This window comes from Dermacentor albipictus, chromosome 1 (assembly GCF_038994185.2).
Source record: "Dermacentor albipictus isolate Rhodes 1998 colony chromosome 1, USDA_Dalb.pri_finalv2, whole genome shotgun sequence".
In the NCBI taxonomy this organism is placed as follows: Eukaryota; Metazoa; Arthropoda; class Arachnida; order Ixodida; family Ixodidae; genus Dermacentor; species Dermacentor albipictus.
In genome coordinates this window covers 168,116,700-168,141,972 of record NC_091821.1, presented here as the reverse complement: position 1 = coordinate 168,141,972, position 25,273 = coordinate 168,116,700, and the positions used below count along the sequence as shown (strand labels likewise).

The window sequence follows — 25,273 nt, the reverse complement described above, 5'->3', positions numbered from 1 at the left end:
GCGCGAAGTTTGATTTCGGCATTTGCGCGTGTTTTGTTGGCCCCAGTAGCGTTTTTTTTCTGTACTTTACGGTTGAATTAAGTGCTGATAATTACAGAACAGGTAGTTTATGAGACATACAACCCAAAAATGTGGTTTTTCAAAAATCGACTTTTTCGCGATTTTTCGGTTTTCAAGGGCTGCGTCCCCCCTTAAATTGACTGAGAGGTTCTAGATATAAGTAAAATTAATTGCCTATTGTTTATCTGAACAACTGTAAGGAGAGTATCAGCCAGAATGTTTATAAAGACATGTGGCTGGATACTATAAAGTGTAAGCAACACAACTGTAGGGCTATGTTTTTATATATTGCAGGTATTTCCAATTTTACAGCAATTTGAAGTTCGATCACCAGACATGACAATTATGTGGTCCAATTAGTAGCCAGGTTTTATCATTTACAAAAGGGAATTAAAGAATCTGCTCTTAGCATTGTGTAGTACACACATGTAGCTACACGCCACCATTAAAATTATAGTTCTATATTTTAAAAAGTTTTAAATGGCAAGTTTTAAAAACACTAAAAATTAGATTCTGAGAAAACTTGAAAAAACAAAATGTGCTTATTTTTATAACAGAACACCACAAAATATTTGAATATATACAAGTGCTATTGCTTTAGTAGCCTCCAGGAACGTAGTCCGGCTACTGTCACTACAGTGATGCCTTCTGAGCACCCGCTGAAAGCTTTCAGCATATGCATGCTCAGCAGACGTGGCCAGCATCTCGTTTGTCCCGGCAGCAGTGTCGTCAACGTGATCTAGTAGTAATTTTTGGTCAGTAGCAGCAGTTGGTGCTAATGCTGAAGGGGGGACACGGGTCTTGAAGACAAAAAAAAAAGTAACGAAAAAGTTGATTTTTCAATTTTGCTATGATCACGTTCAACACATCATTCTGCACCTACTCACAAAAAATTAGCACTTAAAAACACAGTTTTGCTAAAAAGTAAGCTTTATTATGCCACCACACGAGTTTGATGCGCGAGAAACGCCTGAAAATAGCCAATTTGGCGCCGTTCGTAACTTCGCAACCATTCTCCGGAGCCCAGCCATGTTGGTCTCCTTCGAAACTGCATTCTTCGGGCTTTCTTTCCCGCCAAGCGCGAGCATTCAAATCTACGTTGCGCAGGGCTGTCGAACAAGAAAAAAGTACGAAATCTTGTTGTCTGATTGGTCCGCAGCCGACATGTGACAAAACGGTGGCTTGTCATTGGCTGTTAGCAGTTTCCATGGCGCCTCGGGCACCTGGCACAAACAAAGTTGTTGCCATCTTGTCATAGACTGTCATGGAATTCAGGCGAGCGCTATGCCTAACGACTATCGTAAGTTCCGCACCGTGTACCAGTTCGGCAAAAAACGACGAAAATGTGCCGCGAAGAGAAGAGTTGTACCACTGCCGTCGATGGAGACGATAGTGAGCGTCGAAACAGCAGAAGAGAGCTCGACATGGACAAAATGCGTGCCGGCAGCCGACGTGGACGCCTTGGATGTTGCCCCGACAGTTGCGATAACGGCCTCAGCAGAGAGTTCGACATCGACGGAAGGCGTGCCGGCAGCCGGCGCGGATGCCTTGGATGTCGCCCCGACAGTTGCGATAATATCCTCAGCAGAGAGTTCGACATCGACGAAAGGCGCACTGGCAAACGACGCGGACGCCATGGACGTTGCCCCGGCCACTGCCCCAGCAGTTGCGATAGCGGCCCCGCAGGACGATGGAGCCGTACGGCCCCAACGCACAAGGCTTGATGCAATAGCGGCCCCGCAGGACGATGGAGCCGTGCGGCCCCAACGCACAAGGCTTGATGCAATGTTTTTGACGAGTGCAGATTGTGCCATCCGGGAGCAGCGAGCCCAGCAGAGAATTTCTGAACTCTCGTCGGTTTCAGCGTCAGAACGAAAAACAAAGTGCCTCGCGATTGAGTGCAGTGCCGAGAGTTCTCCCACAACGTATACGATTGTAGTCATGGACGCCGTGAGCATCTTGTTGGAAGTTGCTGTTTGCCGAGTGTGCAGTGGAGCACTGACTATTGAAAGGGACACGCGTGAGTGCGGCATAGCCGTGAAACTAAAAGTGTTGTGCAGCAATTGTGGGGTACTTCGGTGGCAGTGGAGCTCGCAACGAATTGCAGGATTGGCGAACTGCAACCCAAACCTAAATGATATTTTTTCTGCAATAGGAGTGTCTCACAGAGGTATGCGTAACAAGACATACCAGCATTATTTGAAAAACAAGCTGAACCCAGCAGCAACCAGAGCATGCACAGTGAACTTGGAAAAGTGTGCCGCTGCCGCAAAAGAGCTTTACAAAGAGCTAAATTTTTGAAACCCGGGCAACATTGCCGTTTGTTTTAACGGCACATGGCACACCAGAGGCCACACATCTTGCATTAGGGTGGCCACTGTAGTTGAGCTGTTCTCAGGGTATGTGCTTGATTATGTGGTCCTCTCCGATTTCTGCCTAGGCTGTGAGTGTGGACCAAAACCAGACAGCCCAGGTTACGCTGAATGGAAGGCAAAACATTCTTGCCAAAAAGACACAAGCTGCAAGGCAGGCCAAATGGAAGTTGAGGCAGCGAAGATACTGTTTGAACGTTGACTCTCACTACATGGCCTCAGGTATACCACCATGCTCTGTGATGGGGACAGCAGGTCCTTTAATGCCATTGAAGAAGCCAAAATTTATGGCTTTATTGCAGCTAAAAAAAAGAAGACTGCACAAATCATGTACAGAAGCGCATGGGCACAGCACTTCGTAACCTTGTGCAAAAGCACAAGTCTGATGAACCTGGACAGCGCTTAGTGGCAAAGGACGGCTGACTGGAGACCTGATCACAAAGATCTCCAGCTATTATGGATGGGCGATCAACTCTTTTGCTGGAGATGTTGACAAAATGCTCAATGCTGTGTGGGCCACATTCTATCATATTACATAGACGGATGAGCGGCCCAATTACAACTTCTGCCCGCATAGTCCGAACTCGTGGTGCAAGTATAACTCTGTCATGACAAAAAATGAGCCACCACCAAAAAGCGGATACAGTCGAACCTCGATATATCGAACAGCGCGGTGATCGCAAAATAGTTCGATATAGCCAGAATTCGATATACAAAATCACGTACAAAACGCGTCAAAAACTAGCGCAAATCAATCAATGAACCAATCGTGGCGCAATAGATGTTTACATGATGCTTCAAACATAGTATTTATTTAGTTCGCTGAAAGTACTGAAGCAGCGTAGCCTGCTTCATATTGGCAACCGTGTGCTTGACCACGGCGTCCTCAACATAGTCCAGACGGTTCACAAGAGACAGTCCAGTGCCTTCTATTGCGCCGCAGTAGCGGCGTACAACGGCCAAAGCAGCTACAGCCTCAGCTGCAGTCGGGAGCGGGGCAACATCAGCGCTTGCTGGATCAGCCTCGGCAGCGTCTTCGTTTGGCCGCTCAGCAGTCACTTCTGCCGCGATCTCCACGTCTGTTAACTCCGCCACTGTTCCGGTGCTGTCGTCACCGCCAACGAAGTCCGCAATGCACATGATGTGTGGCTCAGCACCGACAAAGCGCTCCAACTGGCTCCACGGCCGCCTCGATCACGCGCGCACGGCGAGGCTTGCCCCCACGGCGCACGGCGGGGGCAAGCCTCGCTGTGTGCACGTGATCGAGGCGGCTTGCCCCGCCGTGCGCGCATAGGTGCGCGCGTGATCGAGGCGGCCGTGCTGGCTCCAAGCCGCCGCGTGTGTGCGCCGCTACGTTCAAATGGCGCCCTCGGCGCAACCGATGTGGGCAGCTGTCGTACGCAGCAGTCTGGAACGCCGATCGCGCCGCCGCTATCTTCGAGAGTGTTGCGGGAAAGCTCGCCTCCTGTCAACAGAGCGCACTTGGTCTGGGGCGGCGGAGTTCGATATATCCATTTTACATCCGGCCCCGTTCGAAATAAAGAATTAAAAATGCATGCGATTTTCCATGTGATATAGAAATTGTTCGATATACGCAATAATTCGATATATCCATGTTCGATATATCGAGGTTTGACTGTACAACCTGCCAGAAGTGCTCACCAATGCACTGCGTCCAGTCTTTGAGCGCCTGGCTGACAAAAAACTGCTACAACGGTGCCAGCGAGGGCAGATGCAGAATACCAATGAGGCACTGCACTCTGTGATTTGGAGCCTTGCTCCTAAAGACAAAAATTCTTCATTGTTTGCAGTTGAGGCAGCAGTTGCAGAGGCAGTGATGCGCTTCAATCTTGGCACCCATGAGGCCAGCTCAAGCATATTGAGATAGTTTTAATTAGAACATTCCTCTAAAGGTAGTCGGAGGACCACTGAAAAGGACTGTCGTCGCATTGCTAGTGCAGAGAGAAAGCGAACATCCTCTGCAGCTTTTCAAGCAGCTGTGAAACGGAGTCAGCGAGGAAAGCCCCATCCAGATTATTCCCCTCGAGCCTTTTGAGACATTGGCTCTGACAATTTCATGCATGCAGTAGAATAAAATGCTTTTTTCACATGGTGATCAGTTTCTTCCACTTTGCTCAATACATTTCTTTTGGTAACCAGCAATTTTCTGGGAGGCATAGCCTCTCTCCTAATCATCCGATTGAATAATTTTTGCTTTGTCTGAAAGCTAGGCACCCAGGGAGTGCAGCTAGTCTATAATACTATATTTCTGCACCTTGAAACATATTGAAATTTTTGAGGAAGCCAAAACAAGAAAAAGTTCACATTTCAAGTTACAACTTTGAACTTTTGTAACTTTGGATATAATAGAGGTAGAAACATGAGACAAGTCTGGCTGCACTCCTTGAACATTCAGGGATATGTTAACACTTTTACCTTTCTTACTGCAAAACATTTTCTGCAAGTCATCCTGAAACGTGGGAACAAGAAAAGTAGTATAAAATGTTTTTCTCATTATGTAGAGAAAAACCAATTGCATATTTGCATGGAGCACAATAAATTACATATTACCTATAAATTTAATTCCTCTAGCAGCAATATTAACAATGGTGTTGCTCGAGACCCAGGTACCCCCTTAAAGCTTCCTTGAGCTTCACTGTCAATACTCCACAAAAATTCCGGCTACAGAATAGTAGCATTGTGCCCAAACGTTGATGAAACACGACCGCTGTCAGGAGCGCTTTGGGGGACTAGGCCTAACACGCCATCGGTATCTCTGGCGTCGCTCGTCTGCGGGAGCAGGCGGGCTAAATATGGTCCAACGTAGTTTAAGCGCGCGCGCACGTTACGTCACGTTGGCGAGAACAACAGCGTCTATCATTAGACTAATGGTTCGACACACTGGTGAAGCCAGTGTAACCGGACGTGGCCAATGGACTCCGACGCGCACCGTGTCGAGCGACGCTCGCCCATGCACCGATAACATCGAACTATAAATGCGCGTTATTAATGTCATCGGAAAACGGCGCGGCGGAGTGTCGTTTCTCGACGTTATACACCAACTTCCTCTTCCTTTTTTTTTTTTTTCCCCCCTAAATTTGAACTTCGGAGTGAACTTCGGAGTCAAGGTTGGCATCACTGTCTGCTGTGGGAAACTCCGTTGGCACGCTCGGCATATGCGGAGTGGGCGCGGAGTGGTGTAGACGAGGCTAGTCTTGGTGATAATGGCGTGGATAGCTCTGGGTCACGTGCCTTTGTCGACCAATTACAGCACGCAGTGGGTGTTCTTTTTGACGCGGAATTTTTTCACTGCCAATGTGCGGACGGAGCCGGTGGTGGCGGGAAAATGAAGACGGGAGACTGCTCTTTCAAACAATATACGGGTCGGTGCGACCGAACGACTGTGGGGGCCGTCACGCACTGTAGAAAAAGCGCTTCTTTACGGAAACTTTGGCTCATATTTAACCCACGCTGGTGCCAAAAATTTATATTACGGCTAAAGTATTGATTTAGAATTTGCAAAATTTGGCGAACTTGTAGAATAATAGTTGGAAATTTCTTAAATACCGTATTCAAAATATTGATTTTTTTCGAGATTTTTCGGTCTCTAAAGCCAGTGTCCCCTCTTAAAGGGGGGAGGTGGGGATCAGAGCTTTTTTCTTCTTTGACCTAGAGCAACGAAATTTGGCAGCCACACTCAGAAGTGTCTGAAATAAAGAAATATGCGGTTTCATTAGGATACCTTGACTAGTTTTCAGGTTACAAAATGTTACATGTGTTCCACTTGTGGAAAACCTGGCACTGTAACAAAACATGCCTGGGAGCTGCGTGTAGTTTTAATCTTTGCTCAAAAGAGCACTACAGGGGCGAACAGTTCCAAAATTTTTTCAAAGTTCTTGAAGCAGTTCACATCTGTCCAAATGCACCAGTATTGTAGTTCTTGCTGTCTTTGCTTACAGGTGACTTTTTGGATCTCTGCCCTTCGATTCACACAGATCGAGGTGCTGACGCACGAAGTACCTAGCTGCACAATCCAAGGTGCTGATGCGCGAATGCCTAGTCGCGGACTCGAGGAGTTGACACTTGATGTGCTTAGTCGCGCAGTTCGAGGTACTGACGCGCAAAGTACCTAGTCGCGGAGTTCGAGGTGCCGATGCGTGAAATGCCTAGCCGCCGAGTTCGAGGAGCCGACACTTGATGTGCTTAGTCGCGCAGTCTGAGGTGCCGACACGCGAAATTAGTAGCTGCGGGCTTGAGGAGTCGACATTCGGATGTGCTTAGTCGCGCAGTCCAAGGTGCCAAAGCGCGAAGTACGTAGCTGCGCAGTTAGAGGTGCCGATGCGCGAAATGCCTAGTAGCGGGTGCGAGGAGTCGACGCTTGATTTGTTTAGTCGTGCAGGTCGAGGTGCCGACGCACGAAATGCTTAGATGCGGGCTCGAAGAGTCGACGCTCGGTGTACGTAGTCGTGCAGTTAGAGCCGTCGATGCACAAAATGCTTAGGCAAGAGTCCAAGATATCCGCGTGCGATGTGCTAGATCGCCGAGTTGGAGACTCCTATGTGCGAAATGCTTAGCGGTGGGTCCAAGGATTGCGTGCGCAATGTGCTTGATCCGAAACACTAAGTGCTGAATGGCTTAGCTGCGTGTCCGGATTTTGCGCGCGAATTTTAGTCTCGATGTCTGCGTCGCCGATGCTCGGTATGCTTAGCTGTGGGTCTGAGACATCCACAAACGCAGGGGTCGGCCACGCTGCTGCGATGGCCGTGTAGTGCTTGTTTTGACACGTCGAGATTACGGCCAGTCGAGACTTCCAGACTCGTGAGATGCAAAGAGCCGAACAGACAATGTGAGCGCCGGACCAATGGCAAACCGCGCTGGAGTCACGTGGCGGACAAGGCCAATCGCAGACTCTGACACGACCTTCAATCATTTGCTTTTCGTGTGCATGTTTCTGTGTGGAGGAGGTAGCTGAAGTGGCAAATTTGAAGACTGAGAAATGCGCTTTCCAACGAGACCAAGATGGCAGCGCTCGGTTGTGCCGTTCCGGAGATATTGTGGCTTGAAAAATGCTGTTCTTTCTTGATTTCCGCAAAATTTTTCGCTGCCTTGGCTGATAAAAATAAATTTTTTTAGAGCACTTCTAAGTGGTTTGCAGTGATGATATTTCGGAATCGGATAGAAAAAGAGTAATAGAAATTGAAAATGTGATTTTAAAAAATTCGGTTTCTTGGCCATTTTTCAAGATGCGAAAGCCGCGTCCCCTCTTGATAGTTTTCTGCAGAGTCAAAAAACGTTTTGTCATTTCCTTGTATTTCATTTGTGTTGACCTTTAACCAAGCTGTTCCAAAACACATATTGTATGCAGCAAACTGCATACAATATTGTGATGGTCTTTAGCTTCCACTTTCCACTTTGCTCATCATGGTTGAGCAACACACGGCGCACAGCCAGTGTTGCCAACTAGAAATAAACTGCTAGTCAAGGCCCCAAAAAACTAAAAGCTGTGATACGAGCACCCAAAATCCGCTAAAAACTTGCTAAATGTAAACAGCAATCAGTCACATTCAAAATATGTTATATTGCTTCTACATAAAACACAGTTAAAAGAATTACTCAGGATAGAGAAGCCCTTATTTTTGTCCATAATAGAATTAAACCTATGGATTATCAATATTAATAAGGGCTTTTCTTGTGCAACTATGAAGTGCAGAAACGTATTGCGAAATGAAACTTTAAAAAAAGAGATGCTTCTATGAACTATAATCACTAGCCAAAATACAGGTTGAACTACCGGGTAGCGATTAAAATTACAGAAAAATGTCCTTGGCATGTTCGTGCGTCCTCTGCGTGCATTTGTTTGCTGGTATGGCTGGGTCTAAGGTCAGTGCGAATGCCGACCCCATAGACCTGCATTGTCCCAATCTTGCGAACAGCGTGCTCGGGCAGCATGTAATTGAGATGGCATTTATTGTTCAGAGACCAGTCCGCACATTAAGGATGGGAGAAATGCCAAGTAGAAATTCTAAGCATGCTGTTTGTGCATGGTAATTCCCGCTTCTAAAGTGGCATAAATAAGCTGTACGTGCTGGCCATGTGAAATACAAATTTTTGTACAGTGCAGTCCACTTATAACGATATTGAGAAAGACGAAAAATATTATGGGTATAACCGATGATCGCTGTATCTGGACTGCACTTATTAAAAGAAGAAATAAAATAAATAAATAACAAACCCGGAACATACCTTTGCAGCTCTGAACTCGAATTCGCTACTTGCTCTAAAGAATAGATGATGTAGAAAGTAGGCTGTGAAAAACGAAACTTTATTTCTAGCACCAATCACCGTGTCAAGGGTTAGGCGCGCCGAAATTGTCCGAAATCTGCACTTGCTTTTGCGGCAGCTTCAGCTTCACAACCGCGGTGTGCATGGATTCCAGCTGCTGCGCGAACACTGGCAGCAATCCTTTAGCATGCATAAAGTCAATTAAGGAGTCGATCGATGACAGTGCACTTTGTGTGGACATCAAGGTCGGGGTCAAGGAGCCACTCTCAATCTCGTCACTGTTGCTGCTGCTGTCGCCACCGTCGCACCACTTTGCCGTCTGTCGAGACAGCACATCTTCGACGATCGCCTCGTCGGTGACCTCAACGCAGAACGAGGCAGCACTGTCTGCAGTCAAAAATTCCTCCATCGATGCACCACCTAAGTCACCAGTAGGAACGAGCTTCTAGAGCTCGGTTATGTCAGCGGCTTCCGCCGTGTTGGTCTCAGTGGGTTGGGGAAGTTCGTCCTGACGCACAAAGCCCGCCTTTTTGAAGCAATTGTATATGGTTGACTGCTTTACTTCATACCATGCACCATAAATGAAGCGCACGGCTTTCAAAAGGCTGATCTTCAGGTCAGGGGGCCCGTCTGCATGACCCAACATGCCAGGAGCTGCGCGGTCAATGGCTAAAATTAGCCACTCCAGCATGCGCCGCCGATACAGGACTTTAGAGTTGGCGATCACGCCGGCGTTCAACGGCTGCAGGCCTGCCGTAGTATTCGGAGGCAGAAACATCACTTCGACAGATGTTAGCTTTGGGTTAACGCTGTGTGCGCTACAGTTTTCAAGTAGTAACAATACTTTTCTTCCTTGGCCTTCAATTATACTGTCAAACTCGAGCAGCCATTCTTTGAACAGGTCGCGGGTCATCCACGCTTTCTTATTGCTGCGATAGCGGACCAGGATGTGCTGATTATTAAAGCACGTTGGCTTCTTTGATCGCCCGATCATGAAAGGCTTGAGATGATGGCTCCCGTGCATGCTAACGCACAGCAACACGGTCACCCTATGTTTCAGTGCTTCCCGCCGGGGCATCAATCTCCTTTAAGAGTGGGAGTCTTCGACGGCAACATTTAAAAAAACAGAGCAGTTTCATCGCAGTTATATATGTCCTCCGTGCAGCGCTCCAGCACGCCGGGCAGCTTTGTCTGCAGCCACTGCTGCTTTGCCTCTATGTCCAAAGACGCCGCTTCCCCTACCACGTTTTTGTAAACGATTCTGTGCCGCTCTTTAAAGCGCTGAATCCAGCCTCCCCCAGGCTCAAAATTTGGGTGTCCCAGAAGAAAAGTGAAGTTTCTCGTTAGGTGGCAAGTATTGGCCTACTAATAGGCACATAATGCGCACAGGTTGTGATGAACCATTGGTAAAGCGCCTCTTCAACATCGGCGTACAAAGGGTCTCTAAACCTTTTCTGCTGATCGGCATGGCCGCTGATAGCTCCTGCCTTCACAATCGCGGTGCTTCCGCTTTTCAAGATGGTTGTTATTGTCGACTGGGCAAGCTCATACTTCTTCACGAGGGCGTTCACCTTGAAGCCGCGTCGAGGATCCTGCAAAATATCCATCTTCGTGTTAAGCGACACAGCTTTACGCTTTGTCGGCGCCATCTTCGAACTGGGCCACTGGGTTGTACCGTTGGTTGCACGCTGCTTCGGTGGCCTCAGCCTGCTATCGTTAGAGAGAGAGAGACTGAGTGCGGGATGAGCGCTACCACGCCGCTTTGCTTGTCACTTTCTTTTTCTGTCTCTCTCTTTCGGAGCGACTGTGGCCGACGTGCATGAAGCAGTTAGCGCCATCTTGTGGCGCACTGTGCGGTAATGGCGGCAGATACGAACTTACAGAGGTAAACATCACCTCGTCTCGACATCGTTCATTTCAGGGAACTAAGCAATACAAATGTTACGATTATTTGGCATGGAAAACGCTGTCCAGATGGCAAAATTTTGATCGCTATATTCGATATGCGGCCAATAACCTATCGTTATAAATGGTTTTTTCCCCCATAGACCTAATGCATAAAATGACACTCTCATGTCGACCCATCGTTATAACCAATATATTGTTATATGTGGTATCGTTATAAGTGGACTGCACTGTACCTCCAAAAAAGAAAGGGGAAGTGCGCCATTACAATAGAACTGCTAAATAATCTGCTGCCCACAAGAGGTCGGCTCGTGTGCTGAGATGTTGCACTGGGGCCAATGAAATCTTGGAGGCCACACCAAGCTGCCAGCCCGCGTGGCACACAAGAGAGAGGGCAAAGTGAATCCACTAGTACAGTAGAACCTCATTGATAAGATCCCTTTACGTACGATTTCCTGTTGCCAATGTTTGCTATTGAGAACACAAGAAATGCTGAAAAAAAAAATGCTGCAAAAATGCTGCCACTACAATACCAAGTTCTGCCACTCTGTGAATACAAGCAATTTTTTTTAGATTCTTAGTCTCTTGGATATCATTACACGGCTTCTTTATGCTGGAGTATCAACGATTGCTCGTGCGGTGGTTAATTTTGGTTTCATCTTGTGGGTCGTTTCGTTGCACCTGTGAAAACTGATCTGGTTTCTAATCTCTTGTTTAAAATCTATCAAAGGGTCCCCACTGGATGCTTGCTCGTTAATTGCTTACAGGTGTGCAATACATCTGTTCACAGGCGGGCGCTGTTGTTGACAAACAATGCTGACATGCTTGCGTTTCTTTTCTCTAGACTCGCGAAAACTGAATGCCCCTCGGTGGCGATGGGATAAAGGATTACTGCAAGTTGCTGATTAGTTTGGCTTTTTTGACAGTTGCACAGCTGGCGAGTTTTGTTGCATGCGCTCACATACACAGATCAATTATACTACAGTCGCCGACCGATAATTCAAGCTCGATGGGGACCGCCAAAACGTCTGAATAATAGGGAGTCCGGAATACCGGATTCGCTGCAGCATAAGTGACCTTATCCCACAAGTGGCCAAGAAAGGTGTGCCGCATTCTTCGATTGTCACTTTTGGCGATACTCTCAATTCTTGACACTTCCAAGCATGCTGTCTTATGACTGTGCAGAAATGCTGTCGCCCTTCTATGCGTTTGGTGGTAGTCACGCGAAATATCACGAAAATAAAAGTATTTTTTGAAAGTGATCATGAATACGGCCCAAGTTTGTAAATGCCTATTGCTGCACATACATATGCGTGCCCTTGGCCTAGACATTCTGTGGCCGTAATGCTCTAGCAATGCCTTTTAAGCTATTTCTTTTCATGCTTCGTCAGTGGTCAGAGCGATGCTCCACATGCGTTATCAACGGGATCAGCCGGCCATGAACAGTAGAGGGTAAGAGTGACATAGAATTGAGCGGAAGGTGTCGCTGCAAGATCATGGCCTGTATCTTGATCACTGTCATGCTGTCACTACAGATAAATGAAAGTACAGTCAGTGCATGCACCAAATTCTCATCAGCCACTGCTAGGTCGATTAGGGTTCGCTACTTGTGGATTCAGGGAGTGCTGCCGACATGGCCGACAGCCATGCTAACCGCATCTCAAAATGAAAACATCACCATTTTTGCTTGATTCGGTAGACATATATATATTAGCACGTGGTCGTGCAGTTGGAGTCCGAATTATCACACAACACGCTGTAAGGTGTCCGAAATTTCAGTCATCTTTATATGTTAAATCTATGGCAATAGACAACAAGTGCCAAACCCCATGGAAAGCAATATACTCGGTGCATCACTGTCAGGTATTTTTTATTTTTGGAGATGAGTAATTTATTATATCTATTGACAGGTCAATTTTACTTCGGTAAATGAGTTTTCAAATACACAGGTCTCAAGGGTATTTCAAGGATCGTTGAAAGGCTTTGGCATGTTTGGTATGTGGGAGCCTGCATGCCATATCTTAGAGGTAATCTGTGGTGGGTTTAAAGGCTAGGCGATATGAGATAGCTGATCGCTTCATGTGTGTTTTGTTGTGTGCCAAGCATGCATTGAAGAAGGGAATTAGCTCGCCGCTGCTGCTGCTCTTCATCACGCCAGCGTTCTGACAGAAGTATCCACGGTCATGGAGTGAAATCTGTTCTTGTTTTCCTGTGCGTGCATGACAACGTGCTTGTTAATTTAATTACAATAGCATCTTTGGGATACAAATCTCTCCGGACAGTGAAAAAAAATTTGTCACCCAAAATCGGTAACGCACTAAAAACGTAAAAATGAAAAAAATGAAGGGGTGACGCTGCAGTGAAATAATCGACTTTTTCAAAATTTCCGATTCTTCTTATATTCTTTTTCTGTTATCTTAAGGCTTTTCCTATATCGTGGTGAAATAGTTGAAAGAAATATGCTGGAAGAAACCTGGAAGAAACTTGAGCTTTGGTAGATGTTATTGCACCGCTGATCTCCAGAGCGTGGCTTTTTGTTGTAGTGCCACCATCGTGATATTACTACAAACATGAGAGCTCAGAGATTCCGATTGCCACAGTGCTGTATTTGCCCATGCAGAAATAAAAGCAAAAAGCAAGCGCGGAAAGGAAAAGTTTACCGTTGCAGGTAGTGCGTATGGCGTGCAGGTAGTGCTCCTGTTGGTTGATGCGAATTTGAATTGCTGAGGCGCTTGTTATGTGCACATTTTGACAGCCGTGAGCTGCGCGCTTCGTGTGTTTTAAGGCTGACATTTCAAGATCTGCCTGGTTAACTCAAGAGTGAGGGAGTCTGTTGCGGCGATGAACCTATTTCGTATCGGGCAATCTGATGTGTGCGAAGGTGAAAAAGTTGAAGCATCAAAATTAGTCTGACAGAAATGATAATGGACTAATTATCCGTTACAGTAAATACTTGTTATTTAACATTTGCTGATTTAAAAAATTGAATATATGCGTCACATTTGCCATCTGACCCTGCTAATGTGCCGAGTCTCTGGCAGCACCCATTCATGGCAGCGTTTTGTCGCATGCCAGCTTTTGTGTTTTATTGCTTGGCAGGCCCTAGAGTGTGGAAAGCACTTTGAAGGTATAGTGAATGAGCAGGGCAAAAGTGCTGTTAGCGTCCACAAAATAACAGCTCCTGCTGGCAGTACTTTTATTATTGGTCACTTTGAGGCATTCAGTTGGCAAATTGCTTGTAAATAATGAAGATATGCGCACACCTATAAAAGAATGCTTGTTGAGATGATGAGGCATTCATCACACTAATGCCTTTCTCGCGACGTCTCACAATTCTGGAGAAGTCTTGTTTCATACTTGTTCTCCTGATTGTTTCGGACAGAGCACTTGAATGTTGAAATGTTTAACTTCCTCTGCACTCGAACCAACCTTCTACCAGGGGATTTCGTGAACTGACTGGGCTGGGGCCAGCAACTGCTGGGTTTGTTAGCTCCATCATCTGCTGTCGCATCCTGCTGTGTGAATGCATACTTGCTGTCACATGATATTTCCACCCACAAATGCTTCCATCATGTGAATCGGTGCGTAAACAGCTCACCCTAATCAAGCTGACGTTTAATTCAGGATATAATTCAGGGTAGAAATTTTTAATATTCACACAACCCTAGTGACAAGAAGCGGAAGGTTGATGCAACACATCTATAATTGATTGTTCTTGCACTGGGCAATAAGTAAGCATTCATTGAGTGGTGTTTTTGTTGGAAGTATAGTTAAAGATATTGTCATTGTCTTGGAATTTAAACTTGATATTTTATTTGTGTTTCCAGTACTTCGTGGTTACTGGTGCAGAGGATGGCAATGTGTGCATCTGGAGGCCGGAGACTGAGTGCCCTCCACAGGCAGAAGAGGAAGAGTCTGAAGACGAAGCTGAGGACAACTCTCGGGCCAGTGCTGATAGAGATGACAAGTCTGATCATTCTCGTGATTGGTCACGGTCAAAGAGCAGGTCACGGTCTCGTAGCCGATCACGGGGAAGGTCACGTGATCGTTCAAGAGACAGATCGCGTGATCGTTCAAGGTCGAGGTCAAGAGGTCGTTCTAGGGGGCGATCTAGGGACAGAGGGAAGTCACGCGACCGCTCCCGTGAGAGATCGCGAAGCCGTTCGCGTAGGCGTTCAAGGGGGCGATCAAGGGATAGATCGAGGGATCGGTCCAGAGATCGAGGAAGGTCACGTGGCCGTTCAAAGGGAAGGTCAAGAGACCGCTCTAGAGCTAGATCAAGGGATCGCTCCAGGGGTAAGTCAAGGGACCGCTCCAGAGGTAGGTCACGGGACCGCTCCAGGGGTAGGTCACGGGACCGCTCCAGGGGTAGGTCACGGGACCGCTCTAGGAAGAGGTCAAGGGACCGCTCCAGGAAAAGGTCCCGAGACCGGTCCAGGGGAAAGTCAAGGGACCGTTCCAAGGGGAGATCAAGAGACCACTCTAAGGAAAAAGCAAGAAACAGATCAAAAGATCGCACTAGGGAGCGATCAAGAGATCGCTCGAGGGGAAAGTCAAGGGATCGTTCACGTGAAAAGCACAGGTCGGACAGGGATCGGTCTAAGGAAAAGTCAAGCCGTTCAGACAAGGACAAATCTGATCGTAGCCGTTCGGACAAAAGCAAATCCGACCGGGAAAAATCTGATAGAGATCGGTCAGACAGGGACAGGTCAGAGAAGGATAAGACAGAAAATGATAAGTCAGACAGAAGCAAGTCTGACAGGGAGAAATCGGACAAAGACAGAAGTGACAGGAGTCGGTCAGATAAGGGTAAGTCTGACAAGGACAGATCCGATCGAGACAAGTCGGACAGAGACAAGGAAAAATCTGACAGGGATAGCAAGTCTGACAGGGATGGTAAATCTGACCGTGATAGCAAATCTGATCGTGGTAAGTCTGACAAAGATCGTTCAGAGAAGCCTGAGAAAGGAAAGTCTGAACCTGACCGTTCTAAAGATAGGTCTGATATCAAGGAAAACAACAGTTCAGAGCGAAACAAAACATCGGACCGTGACAAATCTGACAAGGTAGATGGTGAGAAGCTAGATAGAGAAAATTCACACCGGGACAGGTCTGATGGTGAGAGCAAGTCTGATGGAGACAAGTCTTCAAGCAAGTCTGACCGAGTAGAAAAGTCATCTTACAAGGTGATTTTCATTACCCTTGTTATGCTATATAATTTGGCTATGCTTCAGAGCCAAGTGTGTGTGTGTGTGTGTGTGTTTTCTTGCCGTTTATTGTGACCTTGTTCTTAACAAAGGCTGCTCTTGGTCTTCCTGTTTTGTTGCCTTCTTTCTGGTTTAGTCATGAAGCAGCTACACCAACTAAATGAATGTGGTGAAATGTGCAGTAGTGATCAGCTCTAGCAAGGGCTGGGGAGTGTGCCATAATGTCATGTTCTTTGAGGTGTAGTTTTGGGGGTTTTTTAATGAGGAAATGGAAAGGTTTGAAAGAACACTGAAGAGGCAATTATTGATAATGTACTCATATTTAACTTTGTGAAAGGGAAAAAAAATTGATCCACCCCTATGTAGCACGAAGCTACAAAGGAAGCCCACACGGGTTTGTCAGAAACAAAGCTTTCTAGTTGAAGAAAAATTCACTCTGCTCTGTTTTATGTTGTAATTCAGCCAAAGCTGTGCAACTGGAGTACACATTGCAGTGCTACTGCACACAGTCCGCAGTTGCTGTTCCTACAGTAATAAATAAAGAATTTATATGCAGTGTTTTATAGTCTGCTGATTGTGGACATAGTTGCACAACTATTCTCGTTCAAAATATAACTTAAAATAAGTTGGACTTTTCAGGGTATGACCACGGCAAAAAATGGCAGGGTATTGTACGTAAAAGGCTTACAGCCTTTGATACACAATGCCTGACTTGTGACTTTAAAGTGCAGAGAAATGGATTAATTCTACATGTTACTATATCTTATGAAAAGTGACCTCGTTAAATTGAAAAATTGTGAAACCTTAAGGTTGCTGTCTATTCCACAAACTACTACAGTAATATCTCGTTAATTTGGATTTGACAGGACTTAAAAAATGTCGAATTATCGAGACTATCAGGAAAACAATAAGCAGTTGATTACTAGATCAACACGCTTTTATTTACTGAATTAATCAGCAAATCCTGTTTGTATTTTGCTCAAAAGCAGTGCATAAGCTGCAATTCTTGTCATCTTGTGACTGATTAGCACTTGCAGTGGCGAAAGCCTCGAGAATTCCCTCGCAGCATGACTGCGGCATGCATCCTCATCTGAGATACTTTTCACTGCTGCAGGCACATCCCGATTATTTTTAGGGCATAGCTCTAGAAATCCCTGCGGCGAGCATCGGTGATTTCCCTCGTAACCGAGCGCACGAACACTGAACGGAGAGCGCAGCGGCAAATGAAAGATGGCTATAGCGAAGAGAAGGAAAGAGGAGGAGGAGGGGGGTGTAGTGTTGCGGAACCATGAAGCGGAAAGGGTGAGAAGAAAAGTGTAGTGCCGCGCAAGACGGGCTGTGCAGCGACGATGGCTATGAGATGGTGTCAGAGTGGCGCATGTCGTCTGTGTGGAAACAAAGCGCTCCATGAGCGGAGGTCCGTCTGCGGCAGCCACTCTGAATTGCGTCCACGCATCACCCACGTGCTGCCTCTCACGATCTCCCGATTGGCAAGGCAGTCTCGCCACATTTCGCTTCGTTTGCTCTGTGCCGCGCGAGTCTGATTTTCCACACCAGCCAGTGCGAAGTGAATGAGTTAAATTTTGCTTTAGGGAGTATCGTAATTGTCGGTGAATTTTTCGCCAGTGAGCTGGTTGCCAACGGATCATCTTTCCATTGCAATATAGTATGTACTTGTCATCCTCGGGAGCTTTGCACCGAGCTGAAATGAAACTAGTTTGCCACAAACGCTGCTGATGAAAATCGACGCAATCATGGATGACGACTTTATGGTTCTGAAAGCACGTGTCTGACTCACGCGAGCCAAAACGAAACAACTGCAGGGTATCTACCAACCGGAAAACCGGGAATTCTCGGAGATTTCGAGTAGTCTGGAAATACTCAGGGAACCTCTGTGAATTTGTGCTTCTATCAGGGAAAATTAGCTGTAATTTTATTGAAAGGGAATGAAAATCTCGGTAGGGCTGGCTCAAGTAACCGAGAGGAATCGTAATGAATCGTCTTTGACGCTATGTCGTCGGCTGGAGAAGCTGCCAGTGGACAGTCAACGACCGACTTTCCGGATGCCCGATAATTCGGGCAGGTTTCCGGCACTAATATGTACCCCATAGAGTCACTGTATACAAGAATGTCTGAAATTTCGGGTACAAGAACCCTTCACCGTCCGTTTTCCTGAGTTTTTGCCATGACCTCAGGTCTGAAGCTACGTTGAATCAAAGCCACCACCGCCGCGATTTTTATTACCTCGCCGCCTCAAACCAGCGCTCTCGCATGCAGATCCGCTGGCAGCCGTAGCCACCACCGCGGCAATGCTAGGTCTAGCTGCTTTTTGACGCTCGCTATTAAACTTCTTGCCATTTGGTGCTGTGTTTTTCCTTGAAAGAATTCGCCACATTTAGCAATGGCACCAACTCTGCCTTCGTGGTCCTCGTGATTAGCTTCGAAGCTCGGGAAGCATGGTGCGTTTTATAATGCCGGTTCCCAAAAGCCAGCTTCCTCTTGTCACAGAATGTTACGTGGGGAAACATAACAATGTGGAAAGGGGCAATTGTTACGGGGCACGATATTTGTTCCTTAATTATACATGCGTGCACCCGCCATCTTCCGTCACGGTACAAGCACCGGTATGCCTAATAAGTGTACTAGCAGGCCTTTAGAGCTTTTTCAGATGTGCCAATGGCAATTTGAGCACCTAAGGGCAGTGAAAGTCATGCATTCATTTTTTCGAACCGCCCGACTTTTCGGACGTTTTCGTGGTCCCTAGGCAGTCTGAAAACTGGGATGTTGACTGTGCTCAAGATAGTCCAGGAGCCGAACGCGCGGCGGGAGAAGGGTGAGAACAGAAAGGTCCCATGCATTGAGGAATGACGTGAAAGAAAGAAGCATGCCGCCGCCTATTCTTTGAAGAGCTCGAGCTGAAAAAAAAAAGTTCACTAACGCCGTGATGCAGGTGTCCCTCATCCAAACCGAAATAAACTCTTTAAAGCAGTGAAAGGCAACACTGAGGCATTGTGAGCGGGCTGAGTGTATGTCAGTACAGTTGAGGTTGACTTACCTGCTGTTGAGAGAGAATCTCACTTGTGACAAAGTTCGGGCCTCATACCAGTGAGCTTGCTATCAATTCATAGAAATAGCCTATATTCGAAAATATTTGATCTTTATGCATCTCCTTTTTATTCATATTTGAGAATGTTCTACGCTATTTGCCATGGGTTTTGACATTTTTTTTTTTTCAAAGATATATTATTCGCTGTGCATTTCACTAACTACACCCTTCTGTTTTCATTTGGAATAAAATAAACACTACTTTTTACTATTACTAGGGAGTGACAGCATTAGGCGACATGTTGTCAGCCTGTCCTGACATAAAACAAAGTTCTGTGTCACTCAGGGAATTTTGCAAAGGCACTCCAGGAATTTGGACATTCCAACTTGGTAGACTGTTTGGTGGTTGGTGGTACAGTCGCCGACCGTTTATTCGGACCTCACAAGGACTGCGAAAATGTCCGAATAAACAGGTGTCCGAAAAAGCAGATTAAGAAAAATAAAATGAAATCCTTTATTTCCACGCACTTATTCGGGCTCGGCAGTAGGCTTGGAAGAAATCGTGAATGCGCCGTTACACGCTGTTCCGTTTACGCGCAATCAGATAAGCCTGAATCTCTGAGAGGGTCGTACGGTCACTATTGGCGGCTGAAAGCACAGTCACTGCTTGTACACGCTCTGCATGCGACGGCAGCGTAGCACATGGTGCGTCATCTCCCGACTCGAGAGTCATCGTCCGGCGGTGCAGCAGAAACCTGGCGAATGATCTTGCCGTCGTCGAGTTCTGCGCATGTCAATACAGCAGTGTCAGCACAAAACGAAACTGTCAAATGAGACGGTGTCCGGAATCGCAATGCAACCACTGCGCAGGGCTCGGCAGAACATTTTCCGCGTCAGTAGGGAGCACATCGGAAGGCGACAAATCTTGGGCCTCCCAGCACCCGCTTGCCGGCATTCCCCAGCGCAGTCTGTGCGGGCACTGTCGGCGCCATTAGACCCTTGACGCGATGTTTACGCATGCCGCGTTGGATCACCGAATCGACACCGCACACAAAGCAAACACCACTGTGCCGACACCAGTCGCACAAACGAAAAACGCGGCCTGCTCACAGCGTCTTGCGCGAAGAAACAAATCAGCTGCTGGATTGTCTTGACATGGCTTACTAAGCTGAAACCGGAACTGCTGCAGAGCCGCTCTATCTAATCAGGCAGAAACGATGATGATGAGCGGGGATTCCCAGTAGCGCCACTTCGTGGGGCAGCAAGGAAGCTCCGTTAAAAACAAAAATGGCGTTCAGCAAGTCGAACCATGCACCGGTCAGAGTCGCTGCATGGTGCTCTCGACCGAGTTGGCTAAAGGAGTGTCCGAAAAATCGGACGAGAGGTTGCAAGGTGTCCGAACTTTCGGCAGTTGTTATACATTATGGTCTATGGGGAGAATGGCGGTGCCGCGAAGCTGACCGAATAATCGGGCATGTCCGAATTTTTGGAGTCCGGAAAATCGGTCGGCGACTGTATTTGAAATTTCGGGCGCAAGAACCCTTTGCCCTCCGATTTTCTGGACTTTTTACCACGTCGCAGCTCCGAAACAGCATTAATCAAAGCCAGCACTGCCGTTTTGATTATCTCACCGCCTCAAACCGGCGGTTTCGCACTCAGATCCGCTGGCAATAAGTGAAATTCATTGTCTGCGATATCTTAGACAAGCGTATGCATGCAATGTACATATATAGATTTCCATCAGAACATGGCAGTATGGCTCTAGCTAGAGTAAATATATGTGGAAAAATGTGCTTGCAGGCTGCTACAAGAGGTTAGTTGGGTACTCCTAAGTGAGGTTTTAGATGCTGCACAAAGTGCTCCAAATTGACCTGGACCAATCGTATTACAGAATAAAGAGGAAAAATATTGAGATATGAAATGTTTGTGGTAGTACTTTTTTAAAGGGGGAATATTGGCAAGCTGCAGTTCCGAATGACGTTGCTTTTTAGCAATGCTACAGAGAACTTGCAACGAATGCTTGGCAACCTGAACTAGCATGTTGATGTGTGATGTATGTATGATGATGTGTGATGAGTATGTTTGAAGGTTAATATGAGAAAAAAGAGTGTTCAATAGCCTGGTAAGTTAAAGGAGAGGCATTTGGTAGTCAGCCTGCTGAATAGAAAGTTCTGTCTTGTCTCTTTCTTTCCGTACTACTTTTGTGCTCCCCTTTGCAACATCTGCAGAATACATTTATCTAGGCCAAGTAGTCTTACCAGGTCTAGATCATAAAGAAGTGTGCAGAAGAATATAAAAATTTGTTGACGCACACTTGGACAAGTTGAATGAACAAGTCACAAAGTGCATACGAGATAACTTGTGGTGAAATACAGTAATAGAATAGGTGCAGAGGGAAGGAAAACACTGTAGAGAATTTTTAGAGATTACAAAACATGCTGTAATAGGGGGGGGGGTATAACTTTTATAGGATTGCGGTACTTAGAGATCCCTGGGGGAGTCTTTCATCCAGTAGTGCGTAACGGATGCGCCTGCAATAGTTGAGCTAAAACTATGGGCATTCAAATTCTTAGAAACTTGGAACACATAAACTTCCAGATAAATCTGATTGCTTCACAAAGCTACACCCCTGTACGTCACCATTACAACTTAAGAAGAAAGCCTACTGCATTAAAATTTCATTGACTAAATTGGTTATAAACGAGTACTATACACAATTGAAGCAATACGACAAAGCTGCAGGGCTGGAAATTGTCTTGTTTTTTATTCACAGACTTTAATTAGCAGCTCAGCACACGACTCTTGCACCTCGTGGTTAGCAGGTGTGAAACAAATCTTGGCGCATGGCATCCCAAATTTTTAGTACACTGCTGGCAGTAACTAATAATGGAGGTTATGCTGAGGAGCCACGCTTGTTCTCAACATATTTTTTGTACGCTTTTAATTATGCATTTACTAATAGTTCAAAATGCAAATAGTCTGCCCCGTGGGCAGCTGTCTGCACTCTTCGGTTACAGTCATGTGCAACACGTTCTACAGTGTTCTGAGCAGAGGCAGGTGCTCTGAAAACGCATTAGTGTACTCTGTAATGACTAGTCGAGTATGCAGTGCTCTAGAATGACCACTTCACTGTCTTAACTTTTGGCCACATGTGAAGAGTTGCTGATTGCACCAGTCTCGCAACTTCCTAAAACTGCAGTTATCTGCAAGGCTTTCTACCATTTGCTTATGCCCTGAATATTCTTGCACTAGCCACAGCATAAACCTTGTCTTTGGCGCCCCTGCCTTTCCCCTTTCTCTCTCTCTCTCTCTCTCTCTTGGTGGCTCATGTAGCATTATATTTTTTTCTCTTTCCAGCTGGCATGCAAGTAATAGTATTCAATAGTGGTAATGTTGCAGCACATTGAGTGAGCAGCTGTTGAGATACACATCTCCTTACTTTAGTTCCATGATAAAGAACTAAATGTAGTGTGGTTTGTTTCAGCATCAGCAAAAGTTTTGAAGTGTACTGACTGGACGGCTGCTTTCTTTCCAGGCGCCTTCATCAGTGAAAGAGAAGTTGAGCTCATCACACAATAGCAAGCCGTACTCAAGATAACCGCCAAGTGATCAGCGTTGGATGTGATGCTTGTTTCATTCATGAATCACTTTGTTGTCTGCATTTTTTTTTTTTTTCCAAAAGAAACTCACATGGTCATGATTTTTCATGTACTGCTGTCCATTTCTTGGGAGTCTTCTGTTCATCCCTCTTTTTTTTTCTCCCTGGTTACTGCAAGTGATGTGATCCAACATATTCATTACTACAGGGCATTCATACTTGCTACTGTAGATTACGTGCTTTGGTGTCCAAGAAATTTTAGTTACGTGAAGCCTACAATGCAAGGAACACCATTCTGCATCTTTTAAGACTATTCTATGTTCATGTGAGTGTGTGGAATATATGTCTGCCAAAATCACTGGTTGTCTGTTGGGTTGATAAATTTGGTATTGAAAAATTTTTTCGGCATTTTATTCCCTGAATGTTAAAAAACTTACTATTTAATATGTGCTCCCATCTGGTAAGCTTACATGAAAAAAAAAAATGTATTGTCATTTTCATCAATCACTCAGGCTGCCACTTTCAAATTGCCAGTAATGAGATACATCTGCAAAAGGCGAAGTTTTGTGTTTGAGGTGCTTAAGGGGTGTCCGTTGTATACTTGGATCAATCATGCCAGTTGTGAAATTATGCAGGTGTTCCAGCTAACTTTAGCCAAGGTTTTAAAACATGCGGGAGTACTCTAGGGGTACGCGACCAAATGTACGTTAGCCATTTATGGAATGTGTCGAACAATTTTCTCAATTTATTTGCATAATTTTGCATAATTTAACCAACTTTTTATTAATTCTATGGCAAAATATCCATTGGGATAGTTCTAGAGCGTTCTTAGCATTGAACTTCCCACATGTTACAAAATAATTGTTTGTGCATTCTAAAGAAAGCTTGCAAAATGTGTAAAGAAAGCTAGTGACATGCCCACTTCTGTGCCATCGTTGCAGTACTTTCAAATGTGCCGCATATGAGTGAACAATGTATGTAGCCTGGTGTGCAACCTGTTCTGTGTGCCGCCATCATGAATCGCCGCAAGGGAAATGCATCAGTGGCATGAATTGTGCAGCCAACCCTGCATCGCTGCCCTGTTACTTTCTACAGGTTTATTGGAAAAACACAATTGCTTTTTGAAGCCTTACATCAAGCATGCACGTGCACGGATACCCATGCCTTAGGACTAAGAAAAAAATTATGCAAGTAGGAAGTTAAAAGGTGCTGAATTAGATGTTTCTTGCAATGCTCTACACCTTCCTGATGGCAGTTTGCCTTAAAGTTGGTAATTTCGAAACTGGTTAATTAACCATGACTAATTATGCAATTCTGTAGAATGCAAAAAATAGTGATTTGCTCCTGCAGTACTTGTGCATAGTTTAAAACCTTAACGAGATTTAGCTGGGACACCCTGTATTTATACCTGACCTTTCAGTGTCGGTGTACTTTAAAGGCTTAAATTCAAACGTGCATGATTTACAGAGCCACTATGGCAGGCAATGAGGAGAAACTGGTACCATGAATTGTTGGCACCAAATACTTGCCTTCCTTGCACAGTACACACTTTTCATGTACAACTACTTGATACCAAAAATAGATTGTGTAAAATGGTTGAGGTGAAGAAGTGGTTTGTGTCAAGTAGGAGTTTGTGAAATATATCCGTGTTTTTCCCACATGGGCATTGTGTAAGCTGTATTGAGTGTTTTTACTATAGTTTGCACACTAAGCTGCCAGAATTTTTCCTAGCGCAGAAGTAACAAACAAGGGTCGATATTCTGGCAACACCTTTCGGCCTGGAAATACTTGTGTAGTGGTCACTCAGAGAAACACTGTTGGCGTAAATTCAAATGCAAACAATTGCAAAACTATTCCAATGCGTTCTGTTTCCAGGTTCACCTGCGTTTGGGACAGCGGCTTAATTCAGACTCCAAAACTTGCATTTGGGACTACAGGACTACATGCTTATTAACTGGCTACAGAGTGATGACACTTCGTACATCCATGTAATTATGTGTAAATTCCGATCAATCGTTTTTTGTTTGCACTTCAGTTTATACTGATGGTACATACTACTGGGACAGACATGTTGTTGGCTGTGACATCCCATTTCTCACATTCTGGAAATTGCCGCAGTGAGCGGTGTTGGGAAACGGCTATCGGTATTTTGTGTTAGCTTGCAGTTTCCAACTCTGTAGGTACAGGTTCGTTTTGTCAGCATTTGCTTCCTCCCTGATAGTGTTCATTAGTGATTAAATCAGCAAGAACAAGGGAAAGGAGGGGCTAGATTTTTTTTAAGGCGAAAACCTTGTGGCTCATACCCCTGATGGTATGGAAAACGCGGCGTGCGGTACAGAAAGTAATGCGAGCTCGTGCCACTGCTCGCGCGTTCGTAGTTTTCCGCAGCTCGCTCCGATGCCGTTCATAATGAAAAAAAAAAGGTCAGTTATTTTAGGCATTCGCACCCACGACCTTTGGTGTTAATTAGGGCGAAGGTAAGGCGCTCGAACCTACGACCTTTGTTAGGAGAAAAGTAACAAGTAACGCATTCGAATGAGAATGTCAATTTAGCGTCTTGAGCGCGCATTGTATGCACTGCATATGTCAGCTCAAGACGACCACTCATGGTGAGACCATTGAACAGTAGCACTTGCTCTTCAAACGCACGGGAAAAAATCGGGTCCTTGGGGAAAGAGTTGATCGGGTTAGGTTGGCAGGCTCTTGGTTAGCATACGCGTTATTTTTCGTTGCGACCATATGAAGCAGACGCCTGTGATCCAAAGGATGTTCCACACCCACTTTTTAAAAAAATTAAATATTTT

The 25,273-nt window shown here is 45.7% G+C and overlaps 1 protein-coding gene and 1 pseudogene across 2 annotated transcripts in view; one reads left to right on the top strand and one right to left on the bottom strand.

Moving 5' to 3' along the window:
* Window positions 1-24,129, top strand: part of LOC139051896 (serine/arginine repetitive matrix protein 5-like) — a 77,449-nt gene extending 53,320 nt beyond the window's left edge. For both annotated transcript variants that reach the window (XM_070528939.1, XM_070528935.1), the window contains exons 12-13: window positions 14,447-15,805; window positions 22,407-24,129. In XM_070528939.1, coding sequence (XP_070385040.1) covers window positions 14,447-15,805; window positions 22,407-22,469 — 1,422 coding nt within the window. In that variant the 3' untranslated portion in view covers window positions 22,470-24,129. The remainder of the gene's footprint in view (window positions 1-14,446; window positions 15,806-22,406) is intronic.
* LOC139054922 (tigger transposable element-derived protein 4-like) lies at window positions 8,779-10,363 on the bottom strand (annotated as a pseudogene).
* Window positions 24,130-25,273: the final 1,144 nt, after the last annotated feature.